This window comes from Mya arenaria, chromosome 6, assembly GCF_026914265.1.
Source record: "Mya arenaria isolate MELC-2E11 chromosome 6, ASM2691426v1".
Classification (NCBI taxonomy): Eukaryota; Metazoa; Mollusca; class Bivalvia; order Myida; family Myidae; genus Mya; species Mya arenaria.
This window is the reverse complement of record NC_069127.1, coordinates 43,979,327-43,995,765: the sequence shown is the minus strand read 5'-3', so window position 1 is coordinate 43,995,765 and position 16,439 is coordinate 43,979,327. Positions and strand designations below refer to the sequence as shown.

At 33.6% G+C, this 16,439-nt stretch overlaps 2 protein-coding genes across 3 annotated transcripts in view; one reads left to right on the top strand and one right to left on the bottom strand.

The window, feature by feature from the left end:
* Positions 1-1,242: 1,242 nt before the first annotated feature.
* LOC128237831 (baculoviral IAP repeat-containing protein 2-like) lies at positions 1,243-14,546 on the bottom strand. Its single transcript, XM_052953412.1, has 12 exons — positions 14,417-14,546; positions 10,832-11,539; positions 10,397-10,561; positions 9,934-10,018; positions 5,870-5,987; positions 5,420-5,574; positions 5,261-5,330; positions 5,039-5,176; positions 4,485-4,660; positions 3,932-4,109; positions 3,507-3,623; positions 1,243-3,297 (listed from the first exon to the last, which is right to left on the bottom strand). The coding sequence occupies exons 4-12, from the start codon at positions 9,955-9,957 to the stop codon at positions 3,107-3,109; spliced, it is 1,167 nt and encodes a 388-aa protein (XP_052809372.1). The 5' UTR covers positions 9,958-10,018; positions 10,397-10,561; positions 10,832-11,539; positions 14,417-14,546; the 3' UTR covers positions 1,243-3,106.
* LOC128236915 (uncharacterized) overlaps positions 14,504-16,439 on the top strand; it is a 15,058-nt gene continuing 13,122 nt past the window's right edge. For both annotated transcript variants that reach the window (XM_052952048.1, XM_052952047.1), the window contains exon 1: positions 14,504-14,617. In XM_052952048.1, coding sequence (XP_052808008.1) covers positions 14,576-14,617 — 42 coding nt within the window. In that variant the 5' untranslated portion in view covers positions 14,504-14,575. The remainder of the gene's footprint in view (positions 14,618-16,439) is intronic.

Here is a 16,439-nt window from a genome sequence, read left to right as displayed (position 1 = left end):
TGTTGACGTGGTGTACTAACTATATACCAGTTACTGTTTATACCTGCTATATGTTGACGTGGTGTACTAACTATATACCAGTTACTGTTTATACCAGCTATATGTTGACGTGGTGTACTAACTATATACCAGTTACTGTTTATACAAGCTATGTTGACGTGGTGTACTAACTATATACCAGTTACTGTTTATACCAGCTATATGTTGACGTGGTGTACTAACTATGTACCAGTTACTGTTTATACAAGCTATGTTGACGAGGTGTACTAACTATGTATCAGTTAATGTTTATACCTGCTATATGTTGACGTGGTGTACTAACTATGTACCAGTTACTGTTTATACAAGCTATGTTGACGAGGTGTACTAACTATGTTCCAGTTACTGTTTATACCTGCTATATGTTGACGTGGTGTTTTAACTATGTACTAGTTACTGTTTATACAAGCTATGTTGACGTGGTGTACTAACTATATACCAGTTACTGTTTATACAAGCTATGTTGACGTGGTGTACTTACTATGTACCAGTTAATGTTTATACCTGCCATGTTTACTGTTTACGAGAACGGACTCTTCATCACGGTCGACATGGACGGTCAATGACCGGATCGACCATCATGAGTTAATAAAATTTGATAAATTGTTGAATTATTCCGAGTTTGAATGCAGAATCACATTCCAGACATTTGTCATAAGAATGAACTTTTTTATTTTTCCATCGATGGATGAAATTTAGTGAGTTCCTTAATTATTTTATTATAAGAAATCAGGAACAAGTTTTAGTGTATTCAAAATGTATTATTGCAAGTATGCATAAAATCACTTCTGTGTAATATGTTTCGTCTTTTATATAAACTAAGCAACTTTGTGAAACGAAACGATGGAAATAGAACAATGAATAAAGAATAGGGAACTAGTTCCTCAGTCCTTATTCAACTACCTCGCAATATGTTTGTTTTAACTAGTTCCTCATTCCTTATTCAACTACCTCGCAATATGTTTGTTTTCTTTATTTTCATGCATCCGTTCAATCGTTTTACTCGAACATTTTGATCAAATAACTATGCAAAAGTAATATACACAAAATGTTTACAATACTACGTTGTTTAATCAAGTGGGTTGTAGTGCTTAGTGCTTTAAAACTTATCAAAACTCGAATAAGTGTCGCGAATGAAAGTGGTTCGTCTCTCAGGGCGACTGGAATTATCCAAATACACTTTTATAAAGAAATGAAACAATAAAGTTTCCAAATTTATCCAACGATGTTTACGTCTCCAACGACAAAATATGAGTGCCTATACATCAAATTACACAAAAGACAAATTCACACAATGCCAACATGTATATTATAGTAATAAATCATACCTGGAATTATCCAAATACACTTTTATAAAGAAATGAAACAATAAAGTTTCCAAATTTATCCAACGATGTTTACGTCTCCAACGACAAAATATGAGTGCGCTGTGCACGAGGAAAATACCGCCACCAGCTGTGCACGAGGCGAACTACTTTAATAAATATAGAAAGTGAAAGCGAAAATGAAAGTGAAATTAGTATATGAATTAGTGAATGATAGGAATGACTGAAAGGAATGGAAGAATAGGAAAATGGATAATCACAAGAAAGATGGACTTGGAAAGTACGTGTACTGGATAAACATACATGTAGACATATGACACTAACACAAACATATAGAGCAGGGCAAATTGACCCCGCGACATAAGGAACATAAAAACGTAGTTATTCTGTTTCAGGTAAGAGTTTCCACACTTAATATATTGTAACCACCGTTAAATAACTTCATTAATGATAAACAAATAAGTTAACAAAAAGCAATACGTTTATAGCTTTGAATTAAACAATCACTAACAAAATATCTTAGATAATTTTCACTGACTCACTCCATGAGTGAAGAGATTAACATATATACGGCTGAGTACTCAACATATATACACACATCGATGATAGGATATACACGGACATCATTAGAACAATATATATATGTTTATATGTATGCAGGTTTATATATTATCTCTTTGACAAAGTATATGAACAATCATTCTTTTCCAAATAATCTGCTCATGATGTATCACAGACAGGATACTAGTAGTTGTCAAAGCTTTCATCATAAATATCGGCATGGAGTGAAAATAAATACACATATTGATCAGTACATGTCAAGATGACAAAATAACAGATGAACAATAATATTAGCTGTCCTTATATTGTAGTTGACATAACCCGCGTTAAGTGCAATGGTCCTTAATCTCGAATACTTTGGTATTTGGATTGAAATTGTAAATATTATATATGTGTCTTAATTAAGTAGCGTGTCTTAATTAAGTAGCCACATTGAAACGTAAACTTCCAACCATGCAAACTCTTATGAACCTAAAATGGACATGGCAATCTCTTTTCAAGTCCAGCCTACGCCTTTATTTTATGATTCGAGTTAACCGAAGCCTTCCTTGAAGTGCGATTGGTAAATCTAAATAACGAAAACGACATTCACCATTAAACATAATTTATATTGTATAATAATAAAATTGTTATAAACGTAAACCTTTGCTTCGAATGGAGCATAAATCAAGCCTCATGGATAAGGCAAAACGTTCTGTTTACAGCAACCATGTGCTATCGATGAACATCGTATTTACACGGCAGGCTAAAATATCGATCGATAATTAGGCCAAAAAATGTTCGTTTAGGGTAACCTTCCAAATATTTCTAGGTAGGGTATGTAGGGAATTATTTTTTTTTTATTATTTTTTTTTTCAAAATCTGTCGTAAGTTCAGAATGTTTTCTTGCACATGGCACTCTTTCCTACATTACTGTCATTGCCTGACTTTGTTTTATCTTATAAACAATAATTCGGATTAAAATCTGCATTTATCCGCCCTTCGTAACTCTCTATTTGCTAACGAATATTTTTTTTGCTCAGAAACGAAAAAAAAAAGTTATGTTCGGCGTATTTTTATAGGTAGGGTCGGGTTACCCGAAACAGACACATTGTTTTAGGCCTTAGAACGATTATACATGTAGTATTTGAATTATTTGTACAGATGTTTATTTTCTGAGCAATATATTATAGTTTAAATTATTATCCCATAAATGTTTTAATTTTTTCTCGGATTGGCCTCAAGCAAACAGGGCACTTTTTCAGATCATGAGAACAATCCAGGCACAATCGATGATGTGTACAAGGTAAAAACAAAGCGTTGACCGGGTTGTTCTGGCATATGAAACAGGTGAGCATGTCTTTCAACCTTTTATTTTCCTCAAGTAATTCCTCTGAAATAACGGAATATAACAATATAAATACCTATATTTTAAACATAGATTATGTGTGACTTTGTTTCAGTACTTATTAAGTGCTTATTTAGTTTTTTTATACTAGTACTCAACATTACAATTTGAACATTAGGAAAGTTTAAAACCTTTTAAATTTCATAGCACTACCGGAAAATGACTTCGTTTTGTATTTCGAAGATTTTTTTTACCTGTACTTGTGTCATTCCTGTTCACGTTAATAGGGATTTCCGTAGAATGTTGTTGATTTCTGCCCTTTATTACCTCAATTGCAACAACAATGTCTTCTATACATGGTTTTATATTACCTGTACATAAGTTCAAGTTGTGAAAGGCTTCAAAATGTAAATACAAACGAACATTTTATACCAAAGCTAAAATCGTTAATCGCAAAAGTCATTAACCATATGTTTATGTATAAAATTCACTGAGAAAAGTCATTTTAGTTGCTTTGCTGTCCGGAACTGTCAACTATTATGAGTATTAAACATTCGATTGCATAATACCCAGAGTCACATGTATCATTTAAATAAAAAAGGTTATCTTTGATTTGTGAGTCACAATGTGAATTTCAATTTCAAATTATTTTCATACATACTCTGAACAAACACTTTACCTTGTTGTCTTAGTTCGCTCACTGCGAAGGAAAACACCTCATTACTGAAGCCCATGTCATCAGTACATATCTTCCTCTTTTCTTCGATCGATCGTTTGATATCCGGATCAGTAATATGGAGATTATTAACTCCACCAACGTAGTCGTTGGTGAAATTTCCGGAAGTGGCACCAAGTTCCTATGAAGCAGTAAGGCAATATGCGTGTACATGTATTGTTTGTGATTTAGCCAATGGGGAGCGGTAAAAGATCAATCTTAATTTGACAACGAGAATCATTTATGCATCAGATATGTTCATATACACAAGAAGTAAACTCGTTTGAAGGTAGAAATCTAATCTATCTAGATTTCCGTTAAAAAGTAATAGTTTAAAAAGGCGCAATGGAGTTGCTGTCGACATATATTGTATATTGTAGATTTAATCATCTATCTTTTGAAACAATAATAAGACAAATAACAAGACAGTTTCAGTGAGATTTTCTTCATTGGTTTTTGTTGACCCTTTGTATCATAAGTTAATAATGCGTGAATTATTTTACACTGCTTTCCTTACATCGATGTTTTGGTCAGCAGACGCTTGCACAAGAGCAATAAACTCGTCTCCTTTCTGTTTCCGCGCGAAAGGACAGGCCGGGAACCATCTGCAGTGTTCTATCCACGGATCATCTTCTGGATCCCAGCGCCTCAGTCCTCCATCACAGGCAAAGCAACGCACGTGGTCGTCTATTCCTGGTAATGAAATAGCACATATTAACATACCCATAACGCATTTGTGTCTAAAATAATTGTGCACTCAAAATAATTGCTTCGCCTACAAGGTGCTATAGCTATATATCAAGACAATATAGATATGTTGCAGCAGAAAACCATTCTTTTTTTCACTGAACAAATATATCCGACATTTAATTCATGTAATACATTCATGCATTAACGCGATTAATTTACAGCAACTATTACATTAACGGTTTTACTTCTTTGAAAAACAAAGCTATAGTTTTGTTATTATAACATAAGTAAGTCAGTAACAGGAATTACAGAGAACTACTGAAACTTTAAATCATAATGCGCGTTAAAAGTCAGTACCTCAATTCCTAAAACAAGATTTACCCGTATAATATAATCCAGCCTCAGCGAGTATCGGCGGTCTTTGCACGATATGCTCTGGCCATTTCTCAAATGATGTCAGTCTTAGTTCGTATGTGTTATATGCTTCATTTCTTATTCTGTACTGCCTTGGTGGGGGTCCTGAAAGCAAAATATACATACAACCAGATTATAGCAGAAATAAAATGTGAGTTTCATATAAACGTTACTTCAGATAAGACTTACCTTGAAGCGACCTTTCTCTGAATTCTGCTAACTGCTTTTGTCTTATTGCACCGGGCTCAAGATCTTGCATTGATTACTGTAAAACGAAATGGGCAAATGATCAAGTCAACGTATTAATAGAATACATCGTTTGGTTATTGCAGATAATGTAAGAATTACCTTGTAGTTTTCAAGAGCGCTCATAGTTCCGAAATAGAGAAGCAAATGCTGGCACTGTGAGGAGTGTTTAACATGTTCTTTCAATGGGTCGTCCGTACTACTAAAGTCCTTGAGGCCAATACCGCATTGATAGCATCGCACCAAATCAGCAGTGCCTGGGGATAATAATAGTAGTGACATATTAATTTACAAAACTGTTAGCATATAATGACCATTTGAACTTCCGAATTAAGTAAAATAAGTAAAAATTATATAACAGCCAAGTGGTTATGTAATAATTATCCGATTGTTGACTGCTTTAAAGAATAATATAAAGTAACATAATCAAAGGCATATTTATTTTCTTAGGTAATGTAAAGTATACTCAGCTAGCTTGTTGTAGCATATTTAGGATACGTGTACACTCACGATAAATTTGTTCATTAGCGTGTTATGTAAATTAAAACATACTTGTAAAAAAGAATCCTGCTTTACTAAGCTGTGTTGGACTTGGATTTATATGTATCCATCTTGTATACGAACGAAACCTTTCATTTTCGTCCACGTACTTGGGATATTTTGGCGTGTTCTGAAATTGAATACTTATTTACCTAAATATGATTATAATAAATTTTCTCGCCATCCAATCTTTATCTGTGATATGGTTCTTTAAGGTATTTTTGAGACTGAGATTGAAATGTATAAGTTCTAGAGCGTATTTAGTTGTGTTAAGAAATGGAAAAGATATATTTACGATCGCGGGGTCTTCAATATGGGATATTACTTGTATTATAATTTAAGTTATTTTGAAAAATACAAAGAAAATGTACCTGTTAAACTACGGGCTGTAATGATTAAGAACTTTAATAACAATTTAGTTCAAATGATATTTTGAAAGTTAGCTGGTAACATCCGTGATTTTTGCCAAAATAATTCGATTGGCGTGTTATGACATTCTGGACAATGCCGTGATGTAATAACCTGATTAGAACCGATTGTAACCGGCAGAAAAAAAAATCAAAAGGGCTCAGAAATTCAAGTTTCTTAAATGAGGAAACACCTTGTTTTAAAAATCATTCAGGATGTCTTAGTTGAGGCATTTTGCCTTTAAATTATTAAATCTACGCTTTTCATATTTCCTTCGATTTTTTACCAATACAGTCGAACCTCGCTATGTCGACGTCGGATAAGTCGACTTTCCGGTTATGTCGACTTTTTTCCGGTCCCGAATTTATTCTTTCTTATTCTATATAAAATAAATCTGGTTGTGTCGATTTTTTTATCTCGCCTTTTTCGCTATGTTGACCTCGTTTTTCAGTCCCAGTGGTCGAATTTCACACATTTCCTATGTTCTTTATGTCGAACTGTAGATCGAGACGTAGGTGTGAAAATATTCATGACGGTTCGCGGCATGTCGAAAAATAATGTGCGTGTCAATAACAAACTGTCAAAATTGGGGAATACAAAAATGTTATTGGTAAGTGCGAATAATAAAAGTTGTTTGTATTATAATTGTATTTAACTACTCGGTCTAAATCAACTTTTTATTCATTCTTCAAATTACATTGCAACATATTAAATGTTACGGAAGACATTAATAAAATAAAACTGGTTCTGCAGTATGTGCAACACACATGCGTTTCTGTTGGCATCTTGTACCTTACCTTGAAAGGTGTCGGAACTGTGGTAGGCAATCCATTCCCCTGTTCGTAACTGTTAAAGAGGGAATGCGCTGAATTGTTCCCAAGATTCGAAGGCTATGATGACTTTGGATATTACATTGATGCGTCCCCGGTCTAGGTATTTCGGGTCGAAACATTTCTGGTGGTGAAATGGCGCTTCTTATTGCATTATCTGAACTCCGAAAATTGTCCTGTGATTCATTTGAGCATGAATAACCTGGACGCAATTCCGGTCGTTGCGATTGGTTTACAAAAGGTCCCTGGGTATGAGAATAAGAAACAGCCAGTTCACTCCTTATGTTGTTTTCTTCAGTAGCTTGCATGTGTATCTGCCTTTTTTCTTCATCTGTCATAGTTTGCGCAGGAATCTGAAGCGACCGGTCGTGTTTCGAATCTGCTGGAGCGATTACACAATTCGGAGTCGCGTCTCCAGTACATGCAATTACTTTGGTTCGAGTCTGTTTCAAATCCACTACTGAGTTGAAAGTTGTTAAATTTGTTTTATTTTTGACGTCGTTTTGCAAATGATAAGAAATTGAGGTAGCTGGCTTATCAATGCTTTGAGCTTTCACGACTAAATCATCGAGATAATCAAAGAGGGGTTTTGTCAAAGGCGATTTTGGACAAAAGCTACGGACTTCGCCGCCTAATATAGCAAACTCTTTTTTTGTTCTAATACCTTCTTGTATACTTCGTGACTCAAAATGTCTCCAGTCGATGAAAGACCGTAATTTGAAAGACTCAAATACAAGTAACGCCTTTTCGGATTTGCAGTACAGGCAAACTTTATAAGGCGCCATTAAAACGCGATGAAGCCACGAAAACCTCTCCTCACTGTCAATTGTTTCAACTAGAGGCATGTCTCGTATTTCAACTACACTACAGTCCCCGTTCCCATTGCATTTCCTTTCAAATGAAGGACCTAAAATTAAATTATAAACACGTCCGTGATATCCATAAGCAATCGTATTTTTTGTACTGTGTATACAAGATGCTTAAATTTTTAGTTTAATGAAAATACGAGATAAAAAAATTTTGTTCCGTAAATCAGCAATATAGGTCCGTGGCAATACATTAACAGAGGATATTTGTTTATTTCGGTGTAAGATCATATTTTATTTCACGATTGTCGTAGAAAAACATATTTTCACGAGTGGCGAAATTTCTTTTATGCTTATTTTCCGAGTTTTATAGAATTTTAATTTATTTTCTTAATTACCCCCTTTTTGAAAAGGGTATTATTTACGCCGCTACCCATGGGGCGCCCCTCATGCAAAATTATAGCTGTCAATTTTCTATTTTCAGTTTGTTGAGAAAGAGTTCTCTGATTCTTTTTTATAGTTTATTATTCGCTCGTTTTTAGTGCAAATATTTTATGAACAGTAATAAATGCAGTTTTATAAGAGCATTCATGTTCCAAAAATAACGAAATCAATTTTATTTTAAGCGTGGTATAAATGCATAACCAAATTACTATACGACGCCATTTATTGAGTGAAAATTTGAAAGGTTGAATGTGTTGGCAAAACAATTGCGGATAATCATTGGATATAAAACATTTTTCTTAGTTTAAGAGTGTATTTCATGATACATGGATATTCAGCCATCTTACTGTCAGAGACCAGTCTGTTTTGCTTGAAGACAGGTCGATTTGCAGGTAATGATGAGGACCAAGCTAGTTTGTTGACAAATTTTGAGACGTGGTTGGGGTAAAAAAAAATCAGTAATTATAAATCTGTAAATTGTTGTGTGAATTTCCGGGAAGTTCGTATTACGTATTTCAACGACAAACAGTTCAAAATACATTTAAACGATGATAAAACATTATATTTATGTTCGAACAGTTGTTTTCGTCTGTAATTCTTTTGGTATGAAAGCAAACGTTCGAACATTCAGCTTCAAGATCAAGAAAACGTTTAAAAAAACGGAATAACCATTTTCTAATAAACGGTAAGTTGTTAATTTCCAAATATATCTGTATTTAAACTTATGTAACATTTCTTTAAATTTCTAATATTTTATTTGCAAACATTTTCTGTTTCAAAAGTGAAGTGTTCTGTTTTGATCAAGGGGAAGTAACTACAATGGATTTTAAAAGTAGTTCTGAAAGTTGATATTTGATATTTTCACTTTTGTCATTTCACTGATAAAACACTATATTTCATCGAAAAGCATGAACGAAATATTATTATAAGCGATTAACATATATAACTGAAGAAGCGACAGTACCGCAAACGATATCAATAATCGTCTGTTTTCCGGGTAGTCAACGGGCATAACTCGACTGATATATTTGTTGAATGTGATACAAGTCCTTATTTTTATGCTATTATCTTGTATTTATTATGTATTTGGTGTTATATGACCACTTGTTGAAAGCAATACAACATCGATTCCCGCGACCATGCGTCGCAACATAATTTATGAACGTAAGTCGGTGCATTTTTACAAATTTCATTTTCTGCAGTGAGGGTTGACTTATGACGATTTCGTTTTACTCTTTGAATGTGACCAATAAACACTATCCATATTACGCATGACGTTCATGTGAACTGTGTTGGAAATGTGTGATTTAGCCAAATGTGTTATGCTATTGTAAGCGATAACACTTGTTTTATTCAACAGTTCAACAGTACAATGACTATTTCAAAGGTTCTTAAAGATAAAGCCAGTGTACATGTACTTACCACTAATGTCAGTATACGTTCTCGTCAAACCAAGACAAGTTTAATTCCGTTCATTAAAAGTAAGTGACATTAATATTAATTAACGTTTCGACATAAATTAAACACGTTTAGATGGGGATTTGCTGCAACAATAATGTAATTAACGATGAAGATAAGCTTGTCGTACCGTGAAAACTGAACACTGTTCCATTTGATGCACTCAACACCCTCCCGATCTCTTCATCTTCCATTTGCCCGTTAACTTGAATAACCTTAGGTCAGTGAAAAAAAACGTTAATAAAAGAATACAATCGGCGCTTCAGTAACAATGAATTGATCATGAATTTTAATCATAAATACTCCATTTTTCTGTTTTCGAGAGCCAAAGAATGCTTGTTATTACATACAAGTAAGATATCAATCTCTTTGATTATTTTTTATGACTTCATATACGTTAAATCTACTTCAGGCATAATGTAACACATTTGTTTAGGCCTACGATTAAATACATATGTAAATATTATTATAATATAATTATTTTTATAAAACACTATTACAAGAAACCAAGAAGTTATATTTGAGTTTCACCAGTCTTTGGGTTTGTTCCCTTTATACACGTAATATATAGTTTATTTCATTTTCGTGCATACCTTCACTAACTTTGCAACAGCATTTCGAGCATTCCTATCGTACCTCAGGTATTTTTGCTCATTCAGCAGCGTTATGAACAAAGGAAGAGCATGAACATACCATTGTTCAAAGTTGTCCAATAATTCTGTTTTTGTCACAAACAACTGCCTTACAAAACGATCAACCTTTAAAAATTAAAAGATGTATAGTAATAAAGTATAGTGTTCAACAATCGCAATGTTCTGAAACAATATCACATATCCTTTAAATTCCCTCACGTATACAATACATTTGGATGAAAATGGCCTATGCCCAAACATAGTCATGAATGCTAATGGCTTTTCTGGATCCAGAAGGTTCGTTTAAACTTTGAATTACAGGAAAACTCTATTTATTATTTTATATTTCTACTGTAAATGAGTGGTGTGTGAGCGAATATTTTTTAAAAAGTGTACCTCCTGTAAACGAAGTCTTTCACGTGAAAGGAAGTCGGCAAACAAGTCGCAGTTACCAATGACAGTCAGCAACCCACAAAGGCCTATATCGTCTACAGATGCAAAGTCATGGTAACCTGCAGGGAGGAAGCATTTGGCCAGCTGAAAAGTGTTGGATACCCAACATTCCAAATCTACATTTGCTTCGAAAATACCAAGAAATTGTATTCGCCTTCTTTGATTTTCTTCTTTTACTAAAATGGCAAACTTGTCGCGTTTGTTCCTGTATAGGAAATCAAATTCCATAGAAGGAGGAACAAATTGTTCCTTTGAAGGTTTATAAATCCGGTGATGATCTTGCAAATTAAGTAGCAAATGTGTCAGTACACGGTTCGGACAATACCATTTATCCGAAGGAAATTCATCTTCGAAAGCAAGATTTGTTTGTAGTGTTTTGAATGTGTCGATCCAACACATGCCACCGGATTCACAGATTCGACAAAGGCGCCATGGTAAGACACTTATCTTAACAGTTGGTTTGGATAAACCACCTATCGTGTCCAAAATAAATTCTTTAAGACCATCTTGAAGATAAATACAGCAAACCATCGCTGACAACCTGTTCCTGGTCTTTTTGGCAAATATATTCAATTCATGTGCCATGATATCTCTAACTTCTAAAATATATTGCAGCGGTGACCGCAGTTGAAATACATATCAGCCATATTGCTGAAAAGAAAATCCATATTTATGCAAATCATAAAACATGGTCATTTTGAATGTCTTTAAATAAGAAAGCAGCTCTGTGTCTCCCGTTAAAAATATGTACATAACTCAAGATTTCCTCTTGGCCTTGATAATAATAACTGGAGTTTTTAATTAAAAGTACACCTGCCAGGTTTACATATGCATGCATAAGCTACCAAATAGTTAGAGGTTAATACACGGCGTAGTCTCGGGCCATTATGAGTCACTCGGGCCAATTATCACTCAACGGCCCGGCTACGCCGTGTATTAAACTCTTCTTTTTAAGGTTTACCTGCAATCCAGTGTTTATTCTTATTTGCCTCTAGCTTGACTGCGATGAGTAAACCCACTCTCAAATTAAATTTAGTTTTTGAGAGTAAGTCAAAAAGGAAAACAAAATTTTGTTTTTAAGTTCATGTTCCCATCCATTTCAATTGTTCACTTTGAAAATTCCTCAACACGTCTATTCGATTTTTTTTGTACGAATCAATGGCTGTCGTTTCATGTCTTGAAGGTCACACTTCTATTTAGAAGCATGAACACTTAGCAAGTAGATGGACTGTTTGTACTTAAATAAACCAATACCTCGTTTTATTGATGTACAGTGGTTGTTTTTCAAGTAAATTCAATTTTGCCGCTCCCTTTGTTTTGTTTTAAGAATGTCAACGCTGAATAAACAAAACGCCGCCCTAATAGTCCACACTGGTTATGGAACACTAGCAAAGTTTCCTAACTGCATTCGCGTTTGTCTCCCCTTAGGATTTTAATAATAAATCTGTTCAAGCAGATAAAAAAAAATGTGATAATTTAGTTAAAAAAATCATTTCACAGTCGCCAAATTTGATTTTAAGACAAAAAATAAATTCACGTGCGAACGTTCTACGGGCCGCAAAATGATAATCGATACTCGGCTCGGGCCGCAAAACTGATAATCGCTGAGTCATGCAAATAATCGCGGAATCCCTGTACAAATGTGTTACTATACATAGTAACATATATATGTATTATACATTTTTAAAGGATTTCAATGTTTATTGTTTTTGAAATTCGTGAGCAAAGTTATTTATTCACCGAACTCTAAGATCCTCTTTCCAACCGTCTGCACTTTATGCACAGCATAATTATATCGATAAGATTGATACATTTTGAGATCAATAATATTTCAAAAACATGAATGGTATAACAAATTTGTTGATGTTAATATCTATCCACTACATTTATGGTCATCTAAGTAATAGCCTGGCAACTAAATATTTTTGAAGATAAAAAATAAATGCTAACTTTATTACTAAACAGAACAGAACAGAATACTGTAATAGCTATTCAGATTTTTTTTAATATTGCAGTAGGCTTAAGGCAAGGAGAGATACTTTCCCCGATTATGTTTTCATTATTTGTGGAAGACTCAGAATTGTATTTACAAAATAGAAACGATTGTGGTTTAGCTTTACGTGATATTTGTTTGATTTTATTGTTATTTGCTGATGATATGGTTGTTCTTGGTGAAACCTAGGAAGACTTACAAATGTCGTTAGACCGTTTATACAGTTATTGTAATACCTGGGGCTTAGAAGTCAATATTGCTAAAACAAAAATTGTAACTTTTCGCAAAAGAAGTGGCACAAAACGTTATGAAAAATGGGTGTATGCAAACGAAGATGTTGACATTGTAAATGATTTTAACTATCTAGGAGTAACTTTAAATTATACTGGCAATTTTAGCCTTAATACCCAAACATTATATGGTAAAGGATTAAAAGCAGTAAACACCTTGTAGTCAAATCTTAAAAAAAAATATGAATGTAAACCTAGGGTAGCTTTGCAATTATCTGATGTCTTTGTTTCATCTATTATTATATAAATTCTGTTCTGTTCTGTTCTTCTGGTTACCCCGGCCAAGACATATGGTGACACAATTTGCCACTGGGCTATGGACAAACAAAATCCTATAGCACGGTTGGCTATCATTATCAATATTATTTGGAACAAGTTCGGTATTGGACTGGTTCTGCCATGAAAAGCGTCATATAATTATGTAAAATAGAAAAAAGACTAGCCTCATTTGCAATGGCATTTTATCAGTTAACATCCTACCTTTCTCTATACTCATTATAATTTATTACCATATTTATAATTAATCAAATGTGTATGTGGACAGAAATGTTCATGACATCACGGTTATAATCTAATCATCCATTTAGTTTTTGACCCCAATTCGACTTTTCTAAAGATTTAAACATACATTGTACATTGATACAACACTGTCTGCCGTCATTAAAAAGATAACAAAAACTAAACATTTGAGATAAAATATGAGTCGTCAATGCACAAAATGATGTAGAAGTAGTCAAAATACTGATGGATTGTAATCATACTAAAAAACGGTCCATTTTTTAACAAATTGAAACTCCAGGTCCAGTTTTAGTCAATATTAATTAAGAATTGTGCAGGTTGTGTACTCTTTATAGAAAAACTACAAACATGTGCAGCATTGATATTTCAAGGCCTTTTTTGGAACGCTTTTCAGTTGGGTGCTCAGGAATGTTATTAGATATAAATTGAGATAAAACAAATAAAAATAAATGCTTTAAAACTTAATAGGATTGTTAATGAAGGAATGTAATTTGAGGTGTGTGTATATAAATTATATACATGACAACACGCCGACTACGGCTATGTTGAATTCTAAACAAATCGTGATTTTAATTAAAGCAAATCTTATTAATCAGGTCATATAAGAGCTGCCTTTAACAGGTTATTGTCCTCTTTTTTTAAGATTGTACTTACCTAAAACAATGATAAGCCTTCGTCAAAATATTTTGAAATAAACTTCCTGGTATTAGTAGTAATTGTACTTACCCAAAACAAAATGACAATCCTTCGTCAAAATATTTTGAAATAAACTTCCTGGTACTAGTACTGTAGTAGCTTGTACACGTGGGTTATTTCCCATTGAAATAAATTTGCCATTATCCGAAATAAAAACAAGGAACAGCAGGACGCTGGAAATTGTAAAGCATGTTTTATAACAGCAATACAATATCTGACGATGAGCTTAAGGTATTCGTTAATTATTTATTAATAACATAACTTTATTTTCATAGCCGTGGGAGCATACCTAGTAATGTTATGTTCATGCTAAAGCGAAAGAGCGTCGGATGTATTTATAAAGTGAAGGTATAATAATACCCACAGTGACTCGAGACTTATCATTGATGAAAATGTAAAGTCTGCTTTTAGAACGGGTTTAAAATCTTAGTGCAACACTACAATAAAGAATAATGAACCATTTTACAAATTCGAAATGAGTACAGTTTAAGGCAACCATCTGTATTTATCTAGATAATCTAATTATTGATCACATTAAATAAACGCGTGTTTTAAGTTTAAATTTAACAGGTGTCACTGTTTTATTTCGCTATGGCTTTTTGCATTCTCAAGAAGGTTATTCGAATGTCCATCTACCTACCATTTTATAGTTGGGGATTCAGATTATTCTACTCATAGGTTCAAACTGTACACTGAATGTTTGATTTCTTTGCATGTGTACCTTTTAACCATAAAACAAGACAAAATCTGAATCTCCAGGTACCAACTGGTTTGTTATTGGATATTCTCGAATAAACAACTGGCAATGTTTAAATAAACTACTGGCGAATACACGATGAATAGTTCTTTAAAACAATGTTTGTCACGAAGATACATATGTGTACATGCATAAAATAGATTCAGCGTGTGATTTCTTCACATGTGTACCTTAAGACCATATAAATACACAACATCGATCTGAATCCCCAACTACCAACTGGAAATGATCGAGAAGCTAAGTATCAACATCTAACTACTATAAATTATGCAGTTGGTTATTCGAATCCCCAACTGGCAACTAGCAGGTATTTGAATATTCGAATAACCAACTAACAACTAGTAGGTAGTTGGATATTCGATTCCCTAACAACCAACTACCTCTCAACTTTACCGTTATCACGAATGTTGTTAAATCATTAAGAAATATTAGAAATATACACATGATTTAAACAGTGCACTGAGTTGAGTAGTTGCTTTTTCTAGACTCTTATGTTACTTAAAGTAGAAAAACGGTTGAAACTGAATCTCTGTAAAATCAATGTCTTCAAATTCTGATTTCTAGAGTTACGCTGTTGGCTTGCGTCAAGGGAAAGTTCTTTATTTGTAGAAGATTTAGAGATGAAAAAAATAAAATAATATTTACTGTGGTCACTTAGAAGATATTATTTTAACATTGTTATTTTTTGCTGTTGACATGGCTAGTGTAGGCAAATCTGATATTTAAATTCAATTACCTAATTGATGTAATATAAACTGACTTACCAGGTCAACATATCCTTCGAACACACCAAAATACTTAGAGTCCGCTTTTTGTTCCGCACTAAACATGCCCCTCACTTACTTAAAATTCCGCAAAAATAATTTACGTTGGACCCCCCCCCCTGTTAAAATAAGCTTAAAAGTCAATACGTCATTTTAGTTATAAGCCATGTTCACCTTCTTATTGAGTGTCTATTTAATTTTTCTACAGAGACGTACTGCCTGTTTAAATATAGTATTCAAACTTTAAAGTGTATAATCATGTCAGTGTATTAGATATACATAGGTACAGTCGTACTTGCCAACCTCACTTCTCGTATGAAGTCTAATTTCTGTGTTTGTTTGTTCCTGTGTTACACGTAATTACCATGTACTTTTCGTAGTCTTGAGCCAACACTTCGAATGTCAATAGCGAATTTCGGTTGCTGGTATCATGATTCGTTACAATTACATGATAATTTACACAGTTGGAGAGGATACATTTCAGATTTTGCAAATCTATACTTGGTATTGGACAATCAACTTCAAACGCTGT

Excerpts from the sequence above, each read along its gene's own strand:
- LOC128237831 (XM_052953412.1), bottom strand. The coding sequence starts at position 9,957 with ATGGAACAGTGTTCAGTTTTCACG. Across the intron at positions 5,575-5,869 it reads AGCAGGATTCTTTTTTACAA|GCACTGCTGATTTGGTGCGA; the intron begins GTATGTTTTAAT and ends TATTATCCCCAG. Across the intron at positions 5,177-5,260 it reads CAGAGAAAGGTCGCTTCAAG|GACCCCCACCAAGGCAGTAC; the intron begins GTAAGTCTTATC and ends TTTTGCTTTCAG.